The sequence below is a fragment of the Narcine bancroftii genome, chromosome 1 (genome assembly GCF_036971445.1).
Source record: "Narcine bancroftii isolate sNarBan1 chromosome 1, sNarBan1.hap1, whole genome shotgun sequence".
Lineage (NCBI taxonomy): Eukaryota > Metazoa > Chordata > Chondrichthyes > Torpediniformes > Narcinidae > Narcine > Narcine bancroftii.
Window position 1 is genome coordinate 47,082,443 of NC_091469.1, and position 27,186 is coordinate 47,109,628.

The following is a 27,186-nucleotide window of genomic DNA, read 5'->3' on the forward strand; positions in this document are numbered from 1 at the left end:
TCCATAATGCATGGGACCAGGTGTTTCATATTTTGAATTTTTTCGGATTTTGGAATAATGTGTTTAAGGTAACTAAGTAGCATAGTAGCATCAGCAGAAAACCTCCATCACCTGTGTTTTCATCAAAAGGTTACAGTACACTATTTTATTTTTTTCTATGCAATAATGTTGCTGGTCATGTTACACTCAAACATGGCATTTTAGGTGGAGATGAATTTCAGATTTCACATGAAAATAATGTTTTGTACTTAACTTGATTCAGAACCATTTCAGCTATTTCATCATCAGTCATTTTCAACAATATCTTTGTACCACAGAGGAGAGAATACACAAAAAAACAGTGAATAATGCAATACGTCTGGCGGTGATGATGGTTGGTAACAAACTGGCACCAAAAGAGTGTCAGTGCCCCACATGGGCAAGTGAGGTCAGGTATGGAATTTTCCACTTATGGCATATTGTCAGCGCTCAAAAAGTTTTGGATTTTGGAGCATTTTGGATTTTTGTTATAATTAACTATAAGTTATAATTAACTATAAGATAAGCAAAGAGAGATAGTTTAAAAAATCTTCATTTACCTATTTAATTAAAGTTGGTATCTCCTTGAATGAGACTGCATTGGATAGGTGGTGAGAAATGAAATGTACCTTCCCTGTCAACTCAGTAAGTTAAGATATGAGAGGTCTGTGCTGCCCCTGTTTCAAACTTCCATACTGTGACGAGCAGGAGATTCTCAGTGGCCCAGTATACACTTGTTGCAGCTGGGGTTATCCCAAACATGAGAAGCAAACTGGAACTCCCACATGGTATTAATATGCATTCCACATCTGAGGTGATTTATCGTGCATCAATTACTATTCTAGTTTAATGAACTGATTAAAATACCTGAACAGCACCTTTACCTCATGTAGCACAAAATTCCTCTATTTGAGATTCAGAGACATGAATATGCATCTCCATCCTAATTTAATACACTGAGACTAGGTACTCCAAATGTTTTCTGCCCATAATCAGTAGTTAATCAATAGTGAAGAATTTAACTTGTTACCATTCTGGCAAAAGAAAATGGTGGCATTGCCAGATCTGCTGTGAGAATGCTGGAGGTGATTCCACAGATATTCAGTAACTCTGGGGGGAATCTTCTTTTTCTCTTTCTTTGACCGTAAGGGGCACAGGGCAATGCGAATGCTAATGGAAAATCTTTGTCTAAGAATCTTTCCTCATGGAAAACTAAAGGGCAATTTGTGTAATATTACATTTCAGTTTTATTACATGACAATAAATAGTATCTGATCTAATTTCCTTCGCTGTTCATTGAATGGTGTCTTAATCCACCAGGCCATTGGGGGAGCTAAAGCATCAAATATAATTCTACTTGTACAATTCAAAATATATAAATAATTCAATATTAACCAAATACACTGTCTTGATCTCACATTATTGATGGTTTGTGCTTCAGATTGGCCCATCTAAAGCAATTCATGCAAATTTTATTTCTGCAGTTTGTTTCCGCAAATTGTTATTAAGTGACTTACAAGGCAATTGCTTTTAGAATATTTTGGTATCAGGTATTCAGTTTCAACATGGAAATATTTCAAAAATAACAATTTCACATTGGATGGTAGAACTGTCACTAAATTATTGCTCAAAAATTAGAATCACCAGAATGTAGATTTTTTTTCTGCACTTGTCAGTTTAGATCTGTTACTTTCAGGCTTTACTAGTCCACCATTCAACCGTCTATGCCTGTTTTACATTTGTAATGTTGGGTTCTTTTCTTTTTCCTTTTATTCAACCCTTTTGTGCACTATTACTGTGGGCATCATTTCCTGTCTTTTACCCACTTGTCCATCTACTCCCCTATGAAAGAGCTGCTTTCCTATCAGTTTGTCCACATTTGTGACTATTTTTAGTTCAATCTATTAGTGAAATAAAACATTCAAAGGATTTTTAAAAAGGTAAAGATAAATAGAAAATAAACCAGAAAATAAAATATTTAGAAACTGAGAAACAAAAGCAAAATAGCTGAAGGTCATGACATAACAAAACACTTAAAAAATATCAATAGGATTAGATAAAGTCATCAAGGATTTTGGAAAAGGAAATATTGTTTGGTAAGCCTACGGGAGGTTTTTTGGGGGATATAATGGGAAGAATAAATAAGGGAGAATTAACTAATAGACACAAAATTTTCAGAAAGCTTTAGATACAGTCTCACATAAAAGTTTAGTTTGCAAAATTAATATGCATGCTATTTCGGGGAATGTTTTAGAATAGATTGAAAACTGGTTTGATGGGGACAGGAAACAGTAGGAAAAAATGTCTTTCTTGGGGTGACAACTAGTTGGATATATCAGGTATTGATGCACAGGTCTCAGCTATTGATAGTGTATACATTAACGATCTGAATGAAAGAACCTATTTTATTTCAGTCTTGTGAGGACAATGAAGAGGGTGTGATTATAAATTATGAGAAAGATCAAAAGTAGCTTCAAGGAAATGTCGACAGACTGAACAACTGGACAAAAACATGGCAGATTCAATGTAATGTGGATGGATATTAATTCAACCACTTTCATGTGAAAAATAGAAAGGCTGCATATTACTTAAAAAGCATTAACTTAAGAAATTCTAATAGGCAAAGAGATTTGAGTATCTTTGTACACCAATCACTGAAAACAAATTTGTAGATGCGACAAGTAGTTCAGAAGAATCTGAAAACCTGTGCTGACCAACTGGCCAATGTATCATGGATATTTTCAACATCTCACTCCAACAGGGCATAGGACCCACCTGTTTCAAACTGGCCTCAATCAATCATAGTTCATGTCCAAGTAGTGTGTGGTAACCCACCTAAGTGACTACTGACCAGTGGCAGTCACATCCACAGTGACGAAGAGTTTTGAGAGGCTGGTGTTGAAACATATCAGTTCCTGTCTGAGTGCTGACATGAATCGCTCCAATTTGCCTACTGCATCAACAGGTCTACAGTAAATAGAAGCCTGGAACACCTCGAGAGCAAAGATACATACACCAAGATACTCTTAATCAACTGCAGTTTGGCATTTAACACCATCATCCCCTCAAAACTGATCAGCAAACTCCAAAACCTGGGCCTCAATACCCCACTGTGTAATTGGATCCTGGATTTCCTCACCTCCAGACCACAATCAGTGTGGATTGGTAAGAACATCTTCTTCATAATCTCCATCAGCACCATAGCTCCACAGAGCTGTGTACTTACCCCCCTGCTCTACTCACTTTATACCTATTATTGTGTATGACAACACCATCTACAAATTTGCTGACTATACTATGTCACTGTATAAAAAAGGGCGATGAGTCAGCCTACAGGATGAAGATTGAAAACTCGGCTGAATGGTGTACCATCAACAACCTTGCACTCAATGTCACCAAAGCCAAGGAGCTGATTGTGGACTTCAGGAAGAGAAAACTAGAGGTGTACGATCCAGGGATCCTGGTGGAATCAGAGAGGGCGAGCAAATTTAAATTCCTGGGAGTCATTATGTTGAAGGACCTTTTCTGGACCCATTTATGTCACCATAAAGAAAGCATGTCAATTTCCATTTCAGCGCTTCTTGGATCCTCGCTCCCGTTTTCTTTAGATAAGTCAATTGAGAATCCTGTTGTCATATATTATGTGAGAATATTGGTTCAATTCAGGAAGCATTTTGGATTTCATGATTTTTTTTCAAATCCAATTTTATTCTATCACCTTTTTCAATCAGCTTTGCAAGATCCCGCTTTTCAAATTTGGCACAAAAAGGGTATTGAGCATTACAGAGATTTTTTTTGATAATAGTTTTCATCATTTCAACAACTCTCTGAGAAGTACAATTTACCGAATATTCATTTTTTTTAGATATTTACAAATCAGGCATTTTCTTTGATCTTAAATGCCTGGTTTTCCTAGGGTACCAGATGTGAATGTCATGGATACGTTTTTTAGATTACAATCTTCGTGTAAAGGTTTAACATCTTTTGTTGATAATGAAATGACTGACCTAAGGCATGCCCTAATGCTTAAAATTAAAAATGCTTGGGAACAAGATTTAAATTTGTCCATATCAGAAGAGATCTGGGATTCAATTTTTAGGTTAGTCAATACCACGTCATGATGTGCACCCCATTGTTTATTAAAATTTACGGTTGTAACAGGGCTCATATTTCCAAAGCCAAATCATCTCGTATTTACTCAGGGGTAAACTTATTTTCTGATAAATGCAAGAGAAATGATGCCTCTTTAATTCACATGTTTTGGTCCTGTCCTAGTTTTGAGGAGTACTGTAAGGAGGTTTTCCAAACTTCATCTTTACTCTTGGATATTAAGGTTAGAACCGAACCCTTTGGTAGTGCTTTTCGATACAACAGGAGAAGGTGATTTCTTTTGACCCCAAATAAATGTTGTATCTTGTTATTTACTTGTCTTCTGGCTAGATGTGCTGAATTGCTCAGGTGGAAGGACGCCACCCCGCCTACTCATGCTCAGTGGCTGAAAGATATTATGTTTTGAATACATTTAGAAAAGATTCGATATTCAATCCAAATGTTGTGGAGACCATTTTTGATTATCACAATCTTTAGATATATTTTACAATCTGAGTTTTGTTGTTTTTTTTGTTCACCTTCAGGAGTGAAATTTATTGTCTCTCTCTGCCATGCAAGATTGTCAGGGGGATGGGGTTTTGAGTAACATTTGATTTTGCTTGTTTTCCCTTTTGTTGTTTTTTTTTATCATTGTATTTATATTTACTTTTGCTGATATTATGGATGCAATGCAATATGTTGATTTGTGTAATTTCTTACTTACAATTTGCATTCCATACAAACTATGTCCTGACTTGATTTTTTGTATAAAATCAATGTAAGTTTTTTTAAAAAAGAAAGCAAGCAGGCAGTGCCTCCTCAGTAGTTTGGTCTGACATCAGAAACCTTGGAAAACTTTTACAGATATGTACAGATGCTCCCCTACTTACGATTTTCTGACGTTACAATGGTACAATAGCATGACTGTCATTTTTTACCTTCAAGTAATACATTAAAGTAAGATCATTGCAAGAGTCATTGATTTTTCCAATAACCATTGATAATTCCTCTAAGGTGAATTCCTTGTAGCCTCCTTGATCAATCACTTATTTTAGTTCAGTTGAAAAGCTTGCAGGGATTGATACAGCATCGGGAGAGAGTGCGGCAGTTGGGAATGATACTACACTGTTGGGAAAAAGTGGAGCAGCAAGATCAGTGTGGGGACCGATACAGCAGTCGTTGGAGAATGGGGGCTTGGGATCAATGTTGGGAATGACAAATGATATGGGGAGAGAGCAGGGCAGTGGGATCAGTGTGGGGACCGATACAGCGCTGTCAGTGTCATACAAGGTATACCTGTATTCTTTTTCGACTTTTCAAATTTTCGACTTATAGACCCAGCATCAGTTGAGGAGCACCTGTCGTGGAAAGTGAGCCATCAATACCACTGGGTGGAAAGCCTTGCAAAAGGCAGTGCTCATAGCCCAGTACATCACAGGCAAAACTCTCCCCACCATTGAGGAATTTACATGGAACGCTACTGTCGGAAAGCAACAGCAATCAAGGATCCACACCACCCAGGACGTGCTCTTTTCTTGTTGTTACCACCATGAAAGAAGTACAGGTGCCATAAGACTTGTACCACTAGGTTCAGGAACACCCCTCCACCATCAGACTCCCAAATAACAAACTCAATCAGGGACTCATTTAAGGACCCTTACTATGGGCATTACACTGGACAACAAAGATTTTTTTTCCTGAACACTTTTGGATTTATTTTATGGATTTTGCGCTGCTGATCACCTTCAAATGTTCCTATCATGTACCATTTTTAAAGATATAACTTAATTTTGTGGTTTCCTGTCATATTTCAAGCATGCAAAGCCATGTCATTGAAAATTAATTTTCTGCATTCGTACTTGGACTTCTTCCCCGCTGATCTTGGTGCAGTCAGTGACAACCACAGTGAAAGGTTTCACCAGGACATTGTGTCCAAGGAAATGCAGTATCAGGGCAAATGGCTTCATCAATGCTGACTAGCTATTGTTGGATACAACACGAGAGGCATCAGATATGGAGTACAAATGAAAATCATTAGCAAAGCATTTTTGGTCAGTTTAAGTAATGCAATGTGTCAGCTTTATTGTGCAATTAAACATACAACATTCAATAAAAGTTCAGGCTTCTCCAACTTCCTACATCATCCACCAAATCTGAAATCATCTTTGTGTTTAACATGAAGTTGTCTATCATAATCCAAATTTTATTTCAGGAACCAAGCTTTTTGAAAAAAATTGCTGACCAGTGTATTTATATTTTTCCTCTGTTTTGCACAGTTCTTTACATTTCCTCTTTGTATGTAGGTCTTTTCCATAATCCAAATTTTATTTCAGGAACCAAGCTTTTTGAAAAAAATTGCTGACCAGTGTATTTATATTTTTCCTCAAAAATTCAAAAACAGCTTCCATACAGTATGAATTTCAGGATTTCGGTGAATAAAGGAATTTGTTGAATCAGGGTTCTCCAGGTTCAGACATTTGGCATTACTGAACTAATTAAAAATTAAACCATGGTTACACCATCTCAGACTTTGTCCGATGCAAATTCTGTGCCAAGTACGAACTCCAGGATGCTTCTCCCATCTTGGACAACCAGAGATACAGGAAGACTTGTCAACTGGAGGAACCTGAGCTCTGGGTTTAAGAGTTTGAGCAGCAACTAAAGCTTCAGCAATTCATCCACAAGTCTGATCATTTCATTGTTAGCAGATGAATTGTTTACTCTCACCCTTCTTGGTTTTAAAGAATATGATCCCATCTTATCCATTCTTTTCTAAATGATACACATTTCCAGTCATGGCAATGTCATTGCAAATCTACTCAGTATTCTCTCACAGATTCAATCACACCTTTCTTCTAATGTGATACCAAAATTGAAAGTGATACTGAGGTCAATCTAGTGTCCTATACAATTCCAGCAAGAACTCCTCATTCCTTTATTCCATGCCAAAGTTAATAAAGTAAGTACCCTGTCTGTTTTTAACCAACTTGCTGACTTCCTTTCACTTTCAAGAATCCAGAGGTACAGACTCACTCCACACCATTTAATCTCTGTGATTGAGATTAGATTTCAGATTTATTGTCAGAGTACATACATAATATCACATACAACCCTGTGATTCCTTTTCCAGCGATTCAGGCAGAATTCCCACTTATTGGTAGTATAAAAAAAACTGTACACAATGTACACATGTGGCATAAGGATCAGACGTGCCTTCCAGTCCTCTCCTGACTCTATCTTATTGTTTTGTCTAGAAATGCCCTTTAAAATTCTTTAAAAGTTAATTTCAGTGCTGTTAATTTAACTTATGATGGTACAATTGGTGGAAAAGAGCAAAAAAAAAAATGACAACAGATCATCAAAAAACTACATTTTCCAAAAGTTCAAGTTTTGGAGCCTACCTACAGGAAAGACACCGGGACTCAGCGTGAAATGGATCCCAGGAGAGAGGTACAGTGTTCGGATGTAGAGCTCTATGTTACATCGGTAGAGCCCCCTAAAGAGGGCGCCAAACAGCCTTTAGAACAAAGTTACTCAAAGGCATTTGTCAACTGTAGAGGTGGCGCTGCAAACTGCATCTCTTGAGATAGAAGAACCTATACAACTTGATGTACTGGGAGAATTTAATACATTATGGACTGGGGAAAACCCTGTCCTCCAGCCACTGCTGGAGAGGTTGTGGCTGGGGTTTCCACACGCAGTCATACTACAAGGAAGGCAACCAGAATGAAGGAAGGATCAGAAGATCCTTTGGTTATGCAGAAGAAGCAGGAATCTGTTGAGCCAAAATCTCTTCCAATTGAAAAGATTTTTGTGAATTTTGAATCTAAATTATCTTATACAATGCAGGGATTATCCAAGATTATGACTGAACTTGGTACTAGGTTTAATACTCTGGTGAAAATACATTCTCAACAGATGGCTGAGTTTGGAGCTTTTAAGCTTGAAGTGAGAGATAAATTTAATTCGTGTCAAGAAGATATAGACGAAATACGGGATCAAGTTTTTGATGTGACCAAAATGGTCGAAGACTTACAAACTCAAAATAAAAATTTGGTGAAAAACATTGATTATTTGGAAAACCAATCCAGACAGAACAATATAAAGATTATTGGTTTGCCGGAAGGTATGGAGGGACCAGACCCAAGAAAATTTTTTACTGAATGGATTCCACAGGTGCTGGGTCAAGAACATTTCCCGGAAGGTATAATACTGGAACGTGTTCACAGAGCCTTGCGTAGAAGACCTATTTCAGGTCAAAGTCCAAGACCTGTTTTGGTTCGTTGCTTGAATTATTACGACAGAGAAATAATTTTACGAGTAGCTATTAGGAAGGCAATAATAGCTACTCGTAATAATGCACAACAGAGAAAATCACCCTTGATGATTCAAAATAATCGAGTTTTCTTCTATGCGGATTTGAGTCAAGAAGTTATGTTCCAACGACGGGAATTCAATCCTGCTAAAGAGTTGTTGTGGAAGAAAGGTTACAAGGCAACCTTTAGATATCCAGCTGTTTTGAAGGTTTTTCAAGATGGTTGCCAACCAAAGTTCTTTGATTCTCCAAAGGAAGCTATAGCATTTGCTCAAGAGCTGCCAATTCCTCAGTTTCAACAGAGACATAGTCCGCCGCGATCTCTAAGGAGACAAGAGATGGAAGAAAAGAGCCGTGCTCCAAGAAGGAATGGTTGTAATGGTGACTCGGCAGTTGGAGCTGATTAAAAGAAGAGTTGTCCTTTTTTTTTCCTAATGTTTTTTTTAAAAAAAAGGGATATTAAATAATGATGATGTTAGTTTAAGATGAAGTGAGAGTTGGGGGAGAGAACTGGATAGGCACTATTTCCTGAAAGTCATCTGCTACGTGTGAGTTATCTCACACCCATTTTTTTTTGGGAGTTACCGCATTGCGCGGTTTAGACGGGAGGGGGTATTTTTAACCTCCTACCCGTTTTTTTTTCCTTTTTTTTTGTATTATTAGATTAAAGAGTGAAGGGTTTTTTTTTGTTTATTAAAAAAAAAGCATAAGAAAGTATTTGATTGTTTAAAAAACTAAAAATTGATGTGGTTTTTTTTGTAAAGTTTATTCAGTAGATAAGGAATATCTGAAATTTAAATGTGAATGGGATGGATAAGTTTTTTTTATATTTTTTCTTTAACTTTAAGGTGAAAGGAGTGGTAATTCTGGTGTATATTATTTTGCTATTTTAGTTATAGAACAAAGGGAATAATGGTGAAAGTTATAAATTGAATTGTACAATTCTTAATGAGACTTGAATTTTGTTTGTGGTTTATGCTCCATTTGTTGAAGATATAGATTTCTTTGTAGATGTGTTTTTATTATTTGGATATCTGAATTTTAACCTAATGATTGTGGATATTTAAATGTGGTATTGGAGCTTTTATTGGATAACTATTCAAGAGTAAAAGGGAAAAATGGTGGAAGAGTACTAAAATTGAATTGTACAATGCTTAATGAGCTTTGAATTTTGTTTTAAGATGGTGGTTTATGTGACTAATATGATGATAGATGTGAAGTTAGTTGATATTTGGTGAAGGTTTATCTCTATAGAGAAAGTTTTTTTTTCATCTTTTTTTTCATGCTACAATTTTTTTAAAGAATTGATTATTGTTTAAGAATTTTTGATAGATAATGTTACTAACTTTACAAATTTTTTATATTAAGTTTGAGTTAAATATATGTTTCATCTTAACTCTGTTTGTTAAATATATGCATTTAAGTTTGATTTAAATATGTTTTTAAGTCTGATATCTTAGTATTAATTACTTTTCTTTTTGTTAGTATTTTAATCGGTTATGTTTTTGTTTTTTTTGTAAGTGGGTTTTTTTTCCTTATATATTATTAACTTTATTAATTCTTCACTCTTTATTTTGGGGGGGAAAGGGGGGTTGGACTAATTTGAGTTGGATTATTAATGTGTAATAATTATTGGGGAGGGTATAGTTTATTTAGATTACTGATATTGTATTGTAATTTTATTATTTTATTCTTAATTTTTTTAAATGTCATCCTATATGTTATTCATGTTATAAAATCTTAAATAAAGTTTAAAAAAAAACAATGTACACATGTAAACAAATGTAAACAATCGATTGTGCAATATAGAAATGAAAAAAAAAACTATAAAGTGCAAAAGTAAGGGTACTTAAATTAGTCCCTGATTGAGTTTGTTGTTGAAGAGTCTGATGGTGGAGGGGTAGCAGCTTTTCCTGTACGTGTTGGTGCGAGTCTTGTGGTACCTATACCTCTTTCCTGATGGTAGCACCGAGAAACGACCATGTGCTGAGTGATGTGGATCCTTGAGGATTGCTGTTGCTCTCCGAAGGCAACGATCTCTGCATACGTTCTCGATGGTGGCAAGGGAAGGGTTCCTGTGATGTTCTGGGCTGTGTCCAATATCATCTTTCTGTTGGACTTTATGCTCAGGAGTATTGGTGTCCCCATTCCAGACTGCGATGCAGCTGGCCAGCACACTTTCCACCACACACTTGTAGAAATTTGCCAGGCTTTTTGGTGTCATACCAAACCTCCGCTAACTTCTGAGGCAGTAGAGGCGCTGATGTATTTTCTTAACGATGCCATTAGTGTGGTGGGTCCAGAAAAGGTCCTCCAATATAGTGACACCCAAGAACTTTAATTTACACACCCTCTCTAATTCCACCTTTCAAAATGCACTACTTTTCACTTAAAAGATTAAATTCCATTTGCCATTTTTCCGTCCAATTGACCATCTATCACTTCCTAAAGTCTACAGCTATCCTTATTGTCAACCACTTAGCCAATTTATGCAACATATGTAGACTTCCTCATCACATTTTGTGTTCAAAATTTTTATTAACCTATTAAATACTCCTCAGGATACAGATTTGAAATAAAATTTAACTGCAACCTGAATGGATTAGGCTTCATCACAATTGCCACAGACTGAAAATTGCAGCTAGTTGAGTATTAAATCTGGTTTTAAAAAAAATTAACAATTGTTATCAATTAATGCCAATATTTAAGAATGTTTTTCTTTGTATCTGAGTAAAGACATTAGCACAGATGAAAGATTTGCATTTAATATGCCAAATCCAAAAAGAGCAATCATTCCAGTGGATAAAACCAGATTAAATTCATGGTTAACAAATTTAAATCAGTATTATCACCTGTATTTTATTTCAATTAAGAAATTTAAGAACATTTAAAGATTTTTTAAAATTTAAGTAGTAATGCTTATTGTGTGAATAGAAAGAAGCTGAAGGGATTCAATGCATCAGGCAGTATCCAGGGAGAGAAACGGTTAGTCAATGCTTTGGTTCAGGATCCTTTGTCGAAAGGATGCCCTGGCATCCTTAATGCTCTTGTTTTATGACATCAAGAGAGTATGTTCCGCCATTTGAATCATGGCTGATTTATTTCTTCTTCCAACTCCATTTTCTTGCTTTCTCCTGATAACTTTTGATGCTCTTACTAATCTAGAACCCATCAATCTCACTTTAAATCTACCCAATAAATTAGCCTCCACAGCAGTCTGTAGCAATGAATTCAAAAGATTCATTTCTCCTCATCTCTGTCACGGTATTGTGGAAGTCCTGGAAATTATCTTTCAGGAATCGGTAGATTCCAACGTGGACTGGAAAAATCACAAATGTCACCCCCATATTCAAGAGGGGAGGAAGGCAGTAGAAAGGAAATTACAGGCTGGTTAGTCTGAAATCAGTGGTTGGGAAGAAGTTGTTAATTTTCTAGATGAGGGTAAAGAGTACTTGGAGACCCATGACAAGATAGGCCAAAGCATGGTTTCCTTGAGGGAAACATTACTTGACAAACCTGTTTGAATTATTTGAAGAAGTGTCAAGCAGGCTAGATAAAGGAGATGCAGTGGATGTCGTGAATTTGGATTTTCAGAAGGACTTTGACAAAGAGCACATGAGACCATATAACAAGATATTAGCCCATGGTATGATAGGAAACATACTAGTGAGGGTAAAGCATTGGGAGGAAGCAGATTTGGAATACAGGGATCACATTCTGGTTGGCTCTGCCAGTTGCTAATGGTGTTCCACAGGGGTTGGTGTTGGGGTCGCTTCATTAAGGATTTAGATTATGGAATCAATGGCTTTGTGGCCAAATTTGCAGATGATAACAAAGGTAGGTGGAGAAGCATGTAGTGCAGAGGAAACACGGAGCCTGCAGAAGGACTTAGATTAGAATGGGCAGAGAAGTGGTGAATGACATACAATGTAAGAAAGTCTATGGTCATGCACTTTGGTAGAAGAAGTAAATGGACATGCTCTTTGTTTTAAAATGGGAAAAAAATTAAAAATTTCCAGAAGCAAATGTGCAGGATAGCCTAAAGGTAAATTTTCAGGTTGTGAAGAAGGTAAATGCAATGCTGGCATTCATGTGATGTTGAGGTTTAATAAGGCACTGGTGAGACCTCACTTGGAGTGTTGTGAGCAGTCTTGGGCTCCTCATTTAAGAAAGGATGTGCTGCTGCAAGAACGAGTTGAAAGGAGTTTCACAAGAATGGCCCGTATTCATTGAAATTTAGGAGAATAAGAGGGGATCTCATTGAAACATGGTGAATATAACTTCAGGATAGAACAGAGATGTGGAGGAATTTCTTTAGCCACAGAGTGGTGCATCTGAGAAATTTGCTGCCACAGGCAGTTGAGGAGACCAAGCCATTGGGTGTATTTAAAGGAGAGTTTGATAGATTCTTGGTTAGCCAGGGCATCAAAAGTTATGGGGAGAAGACCTGGCAGTGGGGCTGAGTGGAAAAATGATTGAACGGCAGGGCAGAGCTGATGGGCTGAGCAACCTTATTTCTTTTCCTATGTCTTCTGGTTTTATAAAGGGACATCCTTTTATTCTGGTCCTAGAACATGCAACTACTGGAAGCATCTTGTCCACTTTATCCAGTCCTTTCAATATTCAGTATAGTTCAACATTATACAACCAGCCATCTCCTCTTGTATGGACCACAAGGGCTTTGACCAGAATTCACAATGCATCTTCAAAATGGGGTTTTTCCACAAACTTGCCAACTCCCAGTCCCAGCTGCTGCAGCTGAACTGTAAAACTATAGAACTCTAATTTTCTCACAGAGAAAACCACATGATCCTCTTAGAACAGCAAACTGCACTCAGACTGCTGTACCAGACCCAATCTTCTGAGTTCATTCATCTGTTGCTTTCCAAAACAATAATCCATTACTCCACAGCATGTCCAATTAACACCTACTTATGAAGTCTCTTTAGGCATTCTTCAAAGTTTATGAAGGCACTTGGAGCCTGGACTGTCTGGCTTGAGCCAAGCTCTTGCATTTTAAATGCGATCTGTTTTGAAGTGTTTGTATTTGTTTGTGACCTACATTAAAAAGCCTGCCACAATTTATCTCCTTTAAAACATATCTATAAACACTATAAAATATAGCATAATCTGTCACACTAGTTACTGGTAGCTATCCAGAAAAGGCCCCGTTTATTTACACTCTTTGCTGTCAGCTAATCTTCTAGCTACACTGGCACTGTTCCCGTAACACCATGTGCACTTATCTCATTTGGCATTCTTATGTGCAGCATCTTGTCAAAGGCCTTCTGAAAATGCAAATAAACAGCATCCACTGACTCCTTTTTTCTGTCCTGCTTGTTATGGCCACAAAGAATTCCAACAGAATTGTCAAGCAAGATCTTCCCTGAAGGAAATTATGCTGACTTCAGTCTATTTTATCATATGCTTTCAAGTACTCTGAAACTATCCTTAATAGGTGGACTCTAGAATCTTTCCTAGCACTGCTTCTGGACTTTTGCCTTTTCTCAAAGAGTGGAGTGACATTTGCAATTTTCCACTCCTCTGGAATCATTCCCACCTCATGATTCTTGAAAGATCATGACAAATGTGTTCACCATCTCTTCAGCTAACTCCATTAAGCCCTTGCGTACAGTCCATCTGGTCCAGGAGACTTGTACACCTTATTTTAGACTATCTTACCTGTAGATCTTTTTCACAGATGAACCACTCAGAACAAAGGTAACCTAAAAATTAAAAAAAAACACTAAAATTAAAATTTGACTGAAAACTGGCATGATTCATCATAACAAGTTCCATAATTTGGAAAATATACTGCTTTTTACAATAGGTTCACTTTCAACGAAGTCATCGATATTTTTCAGAAGCTCAGTCAACTTGAGAATAAACTCTGGTACTGATTTAAATTTTTTACTGTATTGTTAGATATAATGCCTGTGTTATATGTGTATTTTACAAACCAAACCCCCCCACCCATCCGTTATATGTGTGCGCGCTATACAGGAACATTTTTACATATTGAAAGAACATGCACAATATTTAGTGGGCATGGGAAAGTCAACCTGGCAATTTATAGCGGATATGGGAAAGACATGCTGGCAATTTATAGAGAGCATGGGAAGTTATAGCAAGCGTGGGAGTATAATAGCAGCATCAAAAGAATGAGCACAATTTATAGTGGGTGAGGGAAAGGCACACCAGCAATTTATAACGAGCGTAGGAATGTTATGGTGGCAATGAAAGTTATAGTGGCCGTGAGAAAGACGCAATTTATAGTGAGTGTGGGAATGTTATAGTCAGCAAGAGAATGTAATAGCGGCAATGAATGAATGCACACTATTTACGGCAAGCATATGTGGGAAATTTTGATCTTGGGAGTCATTTCTTTGTACTGAATGCCAGGGTATTCCTATAAACAGGACATTCTGGCACCTTATCAATATTAAATGCTTACACCCCATCCCTGAGGGAGGAGATTAACATTCAAGTGCCTCTGATTTGAGATAACATTAGAATTAAAATCCTGCTCAACTCTGAAGCCTTTTCTCGATCTATTTAATTGCTTCCTTTCCAAAACTTGTTAATATGTTGCTGCAGGATATCATCTATATAATGGACGGTTGACACTTCTGAAGGAAGTAGATTCACTGTTAATTGCGGAAGATTAACTGTGGTAGACTGTGTTTTGTCTCATTTAAATGCAAATTGTTTTTGTCAGTCGGAATTTAGGATACTATCCCCACACGGTATATGCGTGTGCACGTTACACACAAATATTTTTACACAATTTATGATCTTCTGCATATTATATGAGTGAAAATACAGTATAGATATAAGGTGATTCTGGCCATTTAAACCCATACCACCCAAATTAACCTACAACCATGTATATTTTGGAGGGTGGGAAGAAACTGGAGCACCTAGGGAAAGCCCACACAGACATGGGGAGAACAAACAAACTCCTTACAGACAGCACCATATTTGAATCTGGGTCACTGGCAATGTAATAGTGTTGCCTAACCACTAGGCTAACTGAGCCACCCACAACTTTGAAGTGAAGAGTGAAGTATTTTTATGCATGTAATATTGAAAGTTCAAACTTATAAGATAACTTTTACAACAGCTTATACCATAATTGTAAAATCCAATTAATTGGACAATATTGACCTCATAAATTAATTATGCCACACCATACTCTGATTGAATAAAAACATACATAATAAAACTTCAATTTAGGTCATAAATCAGCAGATTACAAATAAAAGTTATAAAACAGAATTGTGGTAACTTGAAATTTTTCACAAAGAAATGTAAGAAAAAACATGAATGACAATTTTAATTGCTTTCCATTTCAACCACAGTGGAGTATTTCCCTATGACTTTTAAAATTGTGGACCATTTCTGTTTTACTTTATACCCAATATGGTTAACCATGTTGAGGAAATAATACGATGTAATACAATTTTCAAATTGCTGAACTGTAGGCTTAATGGTGTAATATAAATTAAATAAATTAATTCATTAAAAATACACAAGTCTATGTATTCAGAAAGCTGAATATTATTTTCCAGCTTTACAATCAGAATTAGCAAATTATTTGTATACTTTGAGATTGCAGGTATCAATAAAAATTAATGAAAAAAGAGGAGGTACAATAGAAAATCTTGAAATATATGGGTCAGTCTAAAGAGAGCAAATGATTTCTGCTTTCAGCATTTACATGATTTGGACTGGTAAAACTGCGAAGATTTTGGGGATGATGAACAGCTCCCAATAAAATACACCCATTTCAAATATTTGGAAGGGTCCAAAATTATTGAGAGACCTGCCTACCATTGAAAGTCAATTATGTTAAATTATTACAAAAAATATTTATATAATCTCTTTGATTCATTTCCCAATATTATTGTAAATTTATCAACAATTAAAAATGCAGCAAACTAAAATTTCCCTCAGTTAAATCACATGTTTTGATATCATAATTGGAGTTTGCCGTATTGATGGGGTCGGGAATGAATGATTGCAACACGTATTCTCATTGTCAACACACAAGTGAACGGTTGTGGATTTATAAAAAAAAATTACATGCAATAATTTACACTTTCAATGCAAGTGCCTGATAAGTGTAGCCATCTCAATAGAAAGATGACCAATTATAATTATTTTATTCATGGCATATAAATAAAAATGTGCTCCAACAAAATATTTCACAGTCTTGAATACAATGCTACAATAGAAAAGTTCAAATTTACTGTTAAAAATTCTAACACATCAATTTAGTTATTTCAGTATTTTCTTCAGAAACAATATAACTTATTTATAACCTAACTCACTACAAAAGGACAAAAAGACAGAAAGATAGAGACTTTGATCGAGGCCTAGTACAAATCCAGTTTCCCTTAAAACAAAGCGTCATAAACATCTATGCATTGGTTCAGAAGTACTTTCACTGAAAGAATGTGATTAAAAAATAGTACTGATTCACCAACTTTCACCCTCAACTGACAAAATGAGGAGGAAAAGTAGTATTTACCCAAATGATAATTGGACAACGGTGGCTATGGATGCAAACAATTCAGCTTGTCTCACAAGACATCAGAGAAATTTATCCTTACAACTCAGCTACATACATTAATACAAAATTTGCATTTAAATTTTAAACTTGAATTTTGTATTAATATATATATCAAATATATTTTGGGATTACCAGTAATATGCTGTATTATCATAGCAAGTAATATCTTCACAAATCCTCTCCGATTCATTTCATTTCTTCTAAATATTCTAAATAAATTGTTAAGTCTTTTCTCAAACTTATTTTTTTGTAATGAATATAATCAAATAGTGAGCTGCATAAGGTTAATTTTATAATGGAAGGTTTCAATATTGACCAATCACACAACATTTGTATTAGTAGAATTAATTGTGAATTTAAAAAAAAAATCAATTTTAATGTTCTACCACTCCTCTGGTCTGATGGGTAAATATACAGACTTTGGAAGCCCAAGGGTGCTGTCGTGTCATTCCATGTGATTCACCTGATTCTTGCACACTGATCTAACTTTGACATTATGTCATCACATTTGTTAGTAAAGAATCATACAACCTATTTAGTGAGTGATTGGTCATTATATAATTAATAATCTAATTAACCATTCAGGATTGGTTTTATCCTAATATGATCAACAAGATGCTCACTGTGCAATTTATAAGATTGTGAATTATACCATTTTAAAAATGTGAACACAAACTGAAGTTGTAATTTCTAGCTCATATTTAATATACATCACCTTACATCATCCAATATAATAACTGTGCAAAGGCTTACTTCCCACTGCCAAGTCTTTGATCATTGGGCCCAATTGCTACGTGTAGCTTGATCACGAAAGAATCTGAGAATCATCAGAAAATAATTTTCCTCATCTCAAGGATGAGCCCAAAAATACCAGTTGGGTTGATCTCTCAGTCACATGTATATGGTGAGACCAAAAGGAAATAAATTTTATATCAAAGGAACTATTAGCAAAAATACAATTTATCTTAAAATCTGAAAATAATAAATTATATATGGCCAAATAATACTCCTATATTTTCTGAATAAATTGTTTCATGGGCCCTGATCACAATACTACTGTTGAATAATTTTAGGTATGTTTCTAGCTCCTACAATTTTTATGCCTCTGTACTGATGCATACAGCAAAATGCAACTCTTTATTCAACATGTGTAGCCTATATCTGATGCATAAGTACTCCCAATACCTTCCGTCAAACCTATGTGGTCTGGAGTATAGAACATACTATATTTTACACAGTGAAACACAAAAGTCTGCAGATGCTGTGATTGTAGTAAAAGCACAGATATATTTCATATAATTTTGATTTTCATTGGATACTAGAGAATTATATGAAGTTTCACTTACAAGATGATCTTTCATATTTATTCATAATTTTTTAAACAGACATTGTAAAAATCTATTTCAATGTTGTATTTATCTCATTCATCAAATGTTAAATTAACATTAAATGCATAACAAATGCATGCATGTGTACATCTTGTGCTCCTCTTTACATACTTATTTGCAATGGAAATATTTAATGATAAGGTAAATGTTTGCTATGCAAATTTATCTAAAAAATGTCAAACATCTAAACATTATCAGTATTGAAAATGAAATCAAACTGGATAATAGTACAAATTTTAGTTTAATTTGAATAACTCTCTATGAATGTTTAATTTACATTAACACTCATGTTTTTCAAAAAGCTGTAAAAATACCACAAAATATCCTATTGATGTTCCAAAACTATTTTCAGGAATGATTTTTGTTAAGGGGAGCAACACATTACAAAAACCATAGCATTCCCAATACGAATTCCACAAAGGTCCCCTTCAATTTTAAGTATTATATTAAGTTTTATGCAAATAGAAAGTTGTGATCTTAATTCTATTTTTGATATAGTGGAAAATGCTTCTCTAATGGATTAAACTCTAGACTACAAAACTCAATGTGATTAGGTAGCTTTAGGTGCTGCAGAAAACTGTCAATTCTGCTGACAACCCAAGTTTGATTTTAAGGTTTAAATCTGGTTGGTCACAGTATGTTTTACAGTTACTATGCACTGTGATTTGTTCTTTATTAAGCCAAATGGAATTGATATATATCATGGTTATCCACCTAATATGTCTTTTGATGTCAGCTTAAACAATTTGTAGAAGACTATGATGGCACTTGATCCAATTTTCTGAATAGCATTCGCTAAGAGTTGGAAAATGATTTGATTTTCTGCACAGCGGGATAAATTTAAACCATTCTAAATCATATTCAAAAAAGTATCCAACCACAATTAATAGTTGTTTTGGCCATTTCTTCAAATGAAAGAAAATTTTTAACCCTGGTATTTACAAATAATGCATTTAGACCAGAGAGAGAGAGAGAGAGAGAGAGAGAGAGAGAGAGAGAGAGAGAGAGAGAGAGAGAGAGAGAGAGGGAGAAAGAATAAAACTAGACAACATTGCAGACGACCTACCTTTTTTCTGTAAAGGATCTATTGTCTTGAAGTTAATTAAATCAAGGCTACCTGAAATATTATGATTTTCTTCTTTATTGTGAGCCTCTTGAAAGTTTTCAGAGAGCAAGTCCCAAAGGCCAAACAGACTACACTCTTTAGTTGGGTCTTAATTGGTCTGTATGGTCAAGTACAAAATGTAAAAACAGTTACCCAACCATTGTAAAAGTTATGGCTAATTAACAGAAAGCAAGATTTGAATTTACCTGGGGCCATTCACAGCCTCAATCGATTTCAAAGGATTTTCGGGCAATCCTTGCAATTCTGCACAAACATTCACAAACAACAATGAGAGGATGATTGGTTCATTTGTATCTTCGCAATATTTAAATGAAGGATTAACAATGGTCATGACACAAGGGATAACTCTCTGGTCTTCTCTGATATAGTATCATGGATCTTAGTGCTACAGTGAAACATCTGCCTGGATTTGTGTGTGAAGCTCTTCGAAGTGGGACTTAGAACCTTATGATTTAGAGGTCTGAGTGCTGCCAATGGCCAGGTTCTCACCTCATATCGCATTGTAGTATAAAATCAACAGAAAAATAACACTTCCACAAACAATATGGATCACACAATTGGTGAATTATTGCAGGGCTTAAGCAATTTGGTATGTATTAAATAGAAGGAAAGGTGATATGAATGTTGGAAATCAATGAAACTAGAAATATTGGAAATCCATAAAAGTTTAGACTGATTACAGATTGAACTGCTCAACAATTTTATGGTAAAGAGGTTAAGAAATTTGAATTTAAAAATTTTTTGTATCTGATCTGGTCTGTACCATAAGACAGATCTATGGATAGGCTTGTTTACATCTATCTTTTTAACCTTGATGTGATATTCTCAGAAAATGTGGATCTCTCTCAGTAATAGAGTATATGTATATCAGAAATTTGTGTACCTGGACCAGTCTCATAAAAATCTTCTGACTGGTATGTCAATAGCAGGTGAGGTTTTTTGATTCAAATAAATACCACCTACAGAATTAATCCTTAAAGAAGCAGACCAAATCAGATCAATGCTCATTGTTATGGCATGAACAAGTATCAATATGTGATAAACAACAAAACCTTTCTCTCCCCTCCAAATAGTTGACAGCTACTCTTGTTAAACGTTACAATTAATCATTGGAACGTATGGTTGGCGTAGCAGTTAGCTCAATGCCATTACAGTGCCAGCGATCAGGACTGGGGTTTGAATCCTGCGCTGTCTGTAAGTGGTTTGTATGTTCTCTCCGTGTCTGTGTGGGTTTTCCCCAGGGGCTCTAGTTTCTTCCCATAGTTCGAAAAATATTGGGGGTGTAGGATAATTGGGTGTAAATTGAGTGGCACGGATTTGTGGGCCGAAATGGCCTGTTACCATGCTGTAGGTCTAAAAAAAAATCACTTTTTTATGGTTAAATAAAAGAGCAACTAAAAATAAGTTGTGACAATCTGACTACTAGAATATACAGTTTAATATCACATTCAGTGGAAAATAGTAGCAAGACAAAAGCTTCACATATCACTTGTTCTCGCTGATCCTAGTTTGTAGTTTTAATACTATATGATACTCCTTGGAGCGAACATTTTAGATGGAGTTTTAAAATCAAAGAGCTTAGTGTGCTTTCAAGTAGTTCCACCATAAATAACTTCGAGTGAAGTTTCAATTAACCAATATGAAGCGTCTTATGTGGAATTATAATAAAGCATGTTGTTGTTGGAAGGACACCAGACAGCTGGATTCAGTCTTGTAAAACATTTTTCATTATTATTAATTCACTTTTGATAACTTTTTGACTCTTGTTAATTCTATAGATGGATGAGTTTCAATACATCGTGTACTCTTCGGTCTAGTGTGGAATCTTATGCCACAAGCTCACCTCCTGTTTTCAAATTATTCAAAACTTAGCGAGTTAACTGTGTGGGTTTTATATGAACAATGCAAGATAATTTCTTATATGTACCTACCCCTAACCCTATCCTCATACTCAGGGCCTGGTTGAAATGAACAATTTACCAAATGGGAAAAGTAAGTATTACCACCCCAAAGAACAATTTGCTATATTATTAACTCATAATGGTCATGACAATTTCTTTACAGCTCCATACTTTAAAAAAAAATTCTGTTCATATTTAAGATGACAAAAGTATTTTCTCCTTGGAAAAAAAACACTTACGTTATGAAGAGTGATGAACCAGGAAAAAAACTAGCTATGTGCTGGATTTCCCCTTTCTTTATCCCTCAACCTTTCATTATCCTTCACATTGACTTCAATCTTCCAAAATAATGAGTTGCCACTCGTCTAGCTGATACAATATGATCAACAAAATACTGCTCACTGTGGCTCATTTCTTATAGTTCAATTCTAGGTGATTATATTACATTTCCAGCAATTGTAGGGGGGGAGGGGAGCGGGGGAGAGACCACGTATAATTTACTACAGATAAACAGAACAGTCAATGGACATTATTAATAGAAGTCAAGATATTATGTACTGATCAACTTTCAATGGTCCCATTCTACAAAATCCCACAAAAAATGGGGAAAATGCAGTTTCATTCAATTAAAATCCAAATATTGCTCATTTTGAAAATATCACATCTCTCTCCCAGTACCTACCTTTTAGTTAAACTACACACTGTTTTGATGATCCATTTTCCTACAATTCTGTTAAGAAGGGTTTGTCCACTCACAACCACACATGACAATCATATACCGAGCTCCTTTACAAGAGGTTCTGTTAAAAAAAGATGAAGATGATACCACCCTCCTGGTACAATACAGTAATCCCCGCAGCACTCCTCAATGACACATGCACATGGGTAATTTCCTGAGTCAGGGTCACACAGCTTGGATTTGATTCGATTCACTGACTCTGTGTAAAAGACAATGTAGTGCACTGTGTAAACAGGGACAATGTTCACTTTGAACCCACATAAATTAATCCAAATGAAACACAGCACCAGCATTTAAATTTGGGTTTTGTCAATGTGGGCTTGCTAAATGTTGGAAAATCGAGCCGCTGTCTCCAAGTTATTTACAAAAATAACATAATGGCCTCTCTTTAAAAAAATGTGTTAAAGACAGGAACATGCTGCTTGCATGCATAGTGAAAGGATTTACTTTTCTATGAGGCGTTCCGACTACCTGCTATTAGGCCCTTTGTAAATTCCCTGATATTACATGCAAGAAAAGAGCTGACTTAAAAAAAATAAAAACCTAAATTGTCCTGGATTTTATTAAGTTTATAGTTCAAACTAAACAACGTCTCCCTACTTCTAAACAAAAGCCTGCTTCTATAGTTTGGTAATGAATTGTAAAGAACTACCAGTATGTACTTATACTTTCCCTTATCACTCATTCAAAACCACTGTCTCTTGGAATCAAAATTCTAGAGTCATGTCCACATGATATCGCGATTTAAGGAATAGGTTGTCATTTGCTCTAAAAAAATAAGTAACATTTGAAGAACAGAACATCTACTTCACCAAACATCAATACTTTGGCAGTCAATGGAACAATTAGTTATGTAGGTAGGAAAATTCTTCAAGTAGCTCATTTTAACGTGAAATCTCACTTCTCGGGTAAATGTAGCAATAAAGCTGATTGGTAACAAGTTGCAATAAGAGGTGAAATTAGATCTATGTGTAATTATGCAGCAAAATAGTTACAAAACTGGGGATTTCTAACAAATCTGAACAAATATATTTATTCCCATTTTAAAATAATACATTGTAATTTTATGCATTTCCATTATAAGCTCCTGTGCCCATACTTATAATGAAAAATGTTTCTGGAATTGTTTTACACATCTATAATTACGCGCCTAGCACATTTTAGTGGTGCTACAACACCTCCCAGGGAGAAATGTGCAACTGCACCTTGACTAGTTTACAAAATTAATGTATTTGGTAGTATATGCATAATTCCAAGAACGATGCATACACAGTATCTATAGACACACTATTTACAGATAAAATCTCCACCAAATGTGAATATGCAACCTGAAACTTACAAAATAAAAACAATTTAATCATGCACAAAATGCGAGACCAGATGTGTTGTGGAATCCTGAGTAAATTATGAAAATTCATTTTCCAAAGCTACCACCTCTTAATTATTGTAAACTGGATGGCTGTATGTTTTCTTCAACGAATACATAATTAATCTACATCAGTGGGCTGAAAATTTAATGAAGAGATAAAAATTGAGTAAAAAATTACAAGTAAAATAGAGGTTTTAATCATTTAAAGTTTTCAGCATTCTCAAAGTTTTGAGAAGGTAAACAGTTTTTCAATTGGCTGAAAAATCAGAAGGAAGCATAGACCAGATTAATAATGTGGATTGATGCAATTAATTAAAAAAATGACATAGGATCGTTAGAATATAAAAGCTTTTACTAATATTTGACACAGAGAGGATAACATCATTTAAAATGTTACTACAATTAGTTGAAAAGTACAATAGTGAACAGAGAAGGAAAAGGATTAGTGCTGCATTTGGAAGGATGCAATGGACTGAACAATCTCCTGCTGTACTGAAAACTTGATTGGCAAAGTATTAGAGATAAATTATTTAAGTATAAGATGAATTTGATAGTAGCAAGTAAAAGTCAACGCCCAAATTGAAATCCATGGAAGGGTTTTGATAGGAATGTTAAGAGTATATTTCTGACCACTCGAACATTACAGAACTCCTGTTTAACAATTCCACACAATATATTTATGTAAGACACACTGAATTGATGACAGTTATATCAATGGTTTAAGGAGTTTATGCAATAAGTTGCTTCCTCTAGAAGTGCAATCAGATTTCTGCTAGCATAAAAGCAGGGATGGCACAAGTGTTCTCAAAGTCCTTGGGTTAGGGGAGAGAAAAAAAAGACCCTGAATTACCTGCTCTTAATCTCAATTCAATGTTTGTAGCTGAACATGTGAATACATTTACAATGATAATGGACAACATCAGACTCAGCTGTGATGCTGTTTGCCCCTGCATCAAATGATCAAAGAAGAGGGAATAGTCATTGTCTGAGCCACTTAAGGTGCTCGAAGGCAGAGTGTTAGTAGAACATATCACATCAAGGAGATGACGATTTCAAGAGGGCAGCAAACTGGCAAGAAGATAATTACTTAACTAAAGTAAATTATAAAAGCAAAGGATACAACACTGTTTCAATAACTTCATTAAGCAAAGGTTTACAAGTGCACAACTTCAGAATTTCATTGCAATATATATCCTCGTTCCAATAAAATCTCACGTACTATGTCAAAACCTTCATTGTGTTTTTTCCTGTATACTGTTTGCATTCTATCATGAGGTTAAGCAAAGGGCAGATTTTGTGTGGCATTCATTCAAATCTTCATCAAGTGCTTGCGCACATACATTTTTAAAAGTGTGATTAAAGCTTCCTGAAGCTCATTTATACATTATATAGATACACACACACACACACACACACACACACACACACACACACACACACACACACACACACACACACACACACTCTTTCGCTTTGTGTTTTACTCAGAAATAGTGAAAACAATGAAATCTACTCCACAATCCAGGCTTTTGGGATGGTACACACTAGTGATCACACAATAGTGATACACTACAGTTTCCCCTGGCAACCTTCCTCAACTGTAACAATGCTGCTGTACAATAGCTTTCTCTGGATTTCTTTCTCTTCAGTTAGCTAAACGCTTGGGGACCATCTGCGTCGGCATGCTTCAAAGAACGGCCTGCCTGTGGGCCTGTCACTCTGAACACCACCTCTCTGACCCTGACTAAATGGAACTTTCAATGCATTTCTGTCCTCCCTGTTGACTTCTCCTATTAAGGCAACTTTCAACAAAGAAAGCGGAAGAGTGGGCTAACTGCACCCAAGAAAGGTGGTGTCTGATACATTTCAACACAAGGATTAGGAAACCAATACATAACAAAAGAAGTGAAGGAAAATGCAGTGGCATAGAACAATATTGTTTTAGTCAGTTCCTTCAAGAAAGCAATGGTGTACCTGTTTCAATCATTTAGCTAGGCAGTAATTCTTCAAAATAAAAACACAAATTCTGAGGACTCAGATTTATTTTTAATGAGCCATTTGCATTATTTTTGGGTGGGAAGGGATGAGATGCTGTGAAATGAAATGGAGAACTGATTGCAACTCTACGGATCAGTACAAGTTTCAAGGTATCAACTTCATATCTAATCAATTTGACTTTTCCCTAGAATACTCTTAAAGTACGTCCGTCTGGCTCAGCTGCAGTACTTTCATGTCTGTGTGTCAAGGCTGTGGATCCATACCTCAAGACAGCATTTTGGATATGAAGTAAAATTGAGGCTTTTGGGATGGATGCAGACAAATGTGTGGTACATTCTTATAGACTGATTTCCTGGCACATACTCATCTCTCGTGTTATGAATGGGTTGACAACACATATCTAATTTGGTTTTTTTTTAAACTTTGCTTTGTGAACATTGGCTGGATCTTCACCTACCACAAAATACATGCCTGAAATCAAGAACACACAAAATGCTAGAGAAGCTCAGCAGGTCAAACAGTGTCCTTTATATAGCAAAGGTAAAGATACATAACTGATGTTTCAGGCTTGAGCCCTTCAGCAAGATACAGAAAAATGTCTGAGCAAAAGAGTAAGATGGAAGGTGTGGTTTCAAAGGCAGGTGGTGATAGTTGGAGATGGGAGGGAGGGCACAGCAGTGATCATGGGGAGGAGGGATGGCTAGGTGAGGGGAAGGAGGAGAATTGGAAAGGGGAAGAGAGGGAGGGACAAGTAAGAGAAGAGCAGGTTAGCAGAAACTGAAAAAGTCAGTGTTAATGCCATCTGGCTGGAGAGTGCCCAGATGGAAAATCAGGTGTTGTTCCTCCAACTTGCAGGCGGTCTTGGTGGAATAGTACATAAGGCCACGGACAGACGGGGGGATAGGAGTATGACACGGAACTGAAATGGTTGGCTACTGGTAAGTCTCTGTTGCTATAGCAGACGGAGCAAATATGCTCAGCGAAGCGATCTCCCAATCTGCACCCAGTCTCCCTGATGTAGAGAAGGCCACAAAGGGAGCAACGGATGCAGTAAATCAATCCTTTGGATACCTTTCACTTGAAGGCCTGTTTGGGGCCCCGGAACTCACAGGGGAAGGTGCGGGTGGGGGGGGGGGGGGGGGGGGGAAATGAGTGCACAAGGGAGTTATAGAGGGAGTAGTTCTTACGGAAGGCAGAGGGGGAAGATGTGTCTGGTAGCAGGATCGTGTTGTAAGTGTTGGAAATTCTGAAGGATAATGTGCTGGATGCGGAGGTTGGTGGGGTGTTAGGTGAGCATAAGGGGGACTCTTTGATTGTTGCGTCTGGAGGTGGGGGGGTGGCAGGGCAGATGAGCAGGAAATGGAGGAGATGTGGGTGAAGGCTGAGTTGATAGTGTTGGAGGGGAAGAAGGCAGACAAAAAGATCTGGACTGGAAGACCTCATCTTGGGAACAGATGCGGCAGAGACAGAGAAGTTGAGAGAAGGGGATAGAATTCTTGCAGGGAACAGGGTGTGAGGAAGTGTAGTCCAGGTAGTGGTGGGAGCTAGTGGGCTTGAAATATATGTCAGTGGAAAGCTTGTCTCGAAAGCTGGAGACAGAGAGATCCAGGAAGGAGAGAGGGTTGTTGGAGATGGACCAGATGAGTTTGAGATCAAGGTGGAAGTTGG

The 27,186-nt window shown here is 36.2% G+C and overlaps 1 protein-coding gene across 4 annotated transcripts in view; it reads right to left on the reverse strand.

Annotated features, from left to right (window-relative positions):
* The window catches only part of zcchc7 (zinc finger, CCHC domain containing 7), a 231,281-nt gene that overhangs the window by 76,832 nt on the left and 127,263 nt on the right, over nt 1–27,186 (reverse strand). For all 4 annotated transcript variants that reach the window (XM_069925879.1, XM_069925905.1, XM_069925899.1 and 1 more), the window contains exon 3: nt 14,105–14,148. In XM_069925879.1, the coding sequence (XP_069781980.1) occupies nt 14,105–14,148 (44 nt within the window). The remainder of the gene's footprint in view (nt 1–14,104; nt 14,149–27,186) is intronic.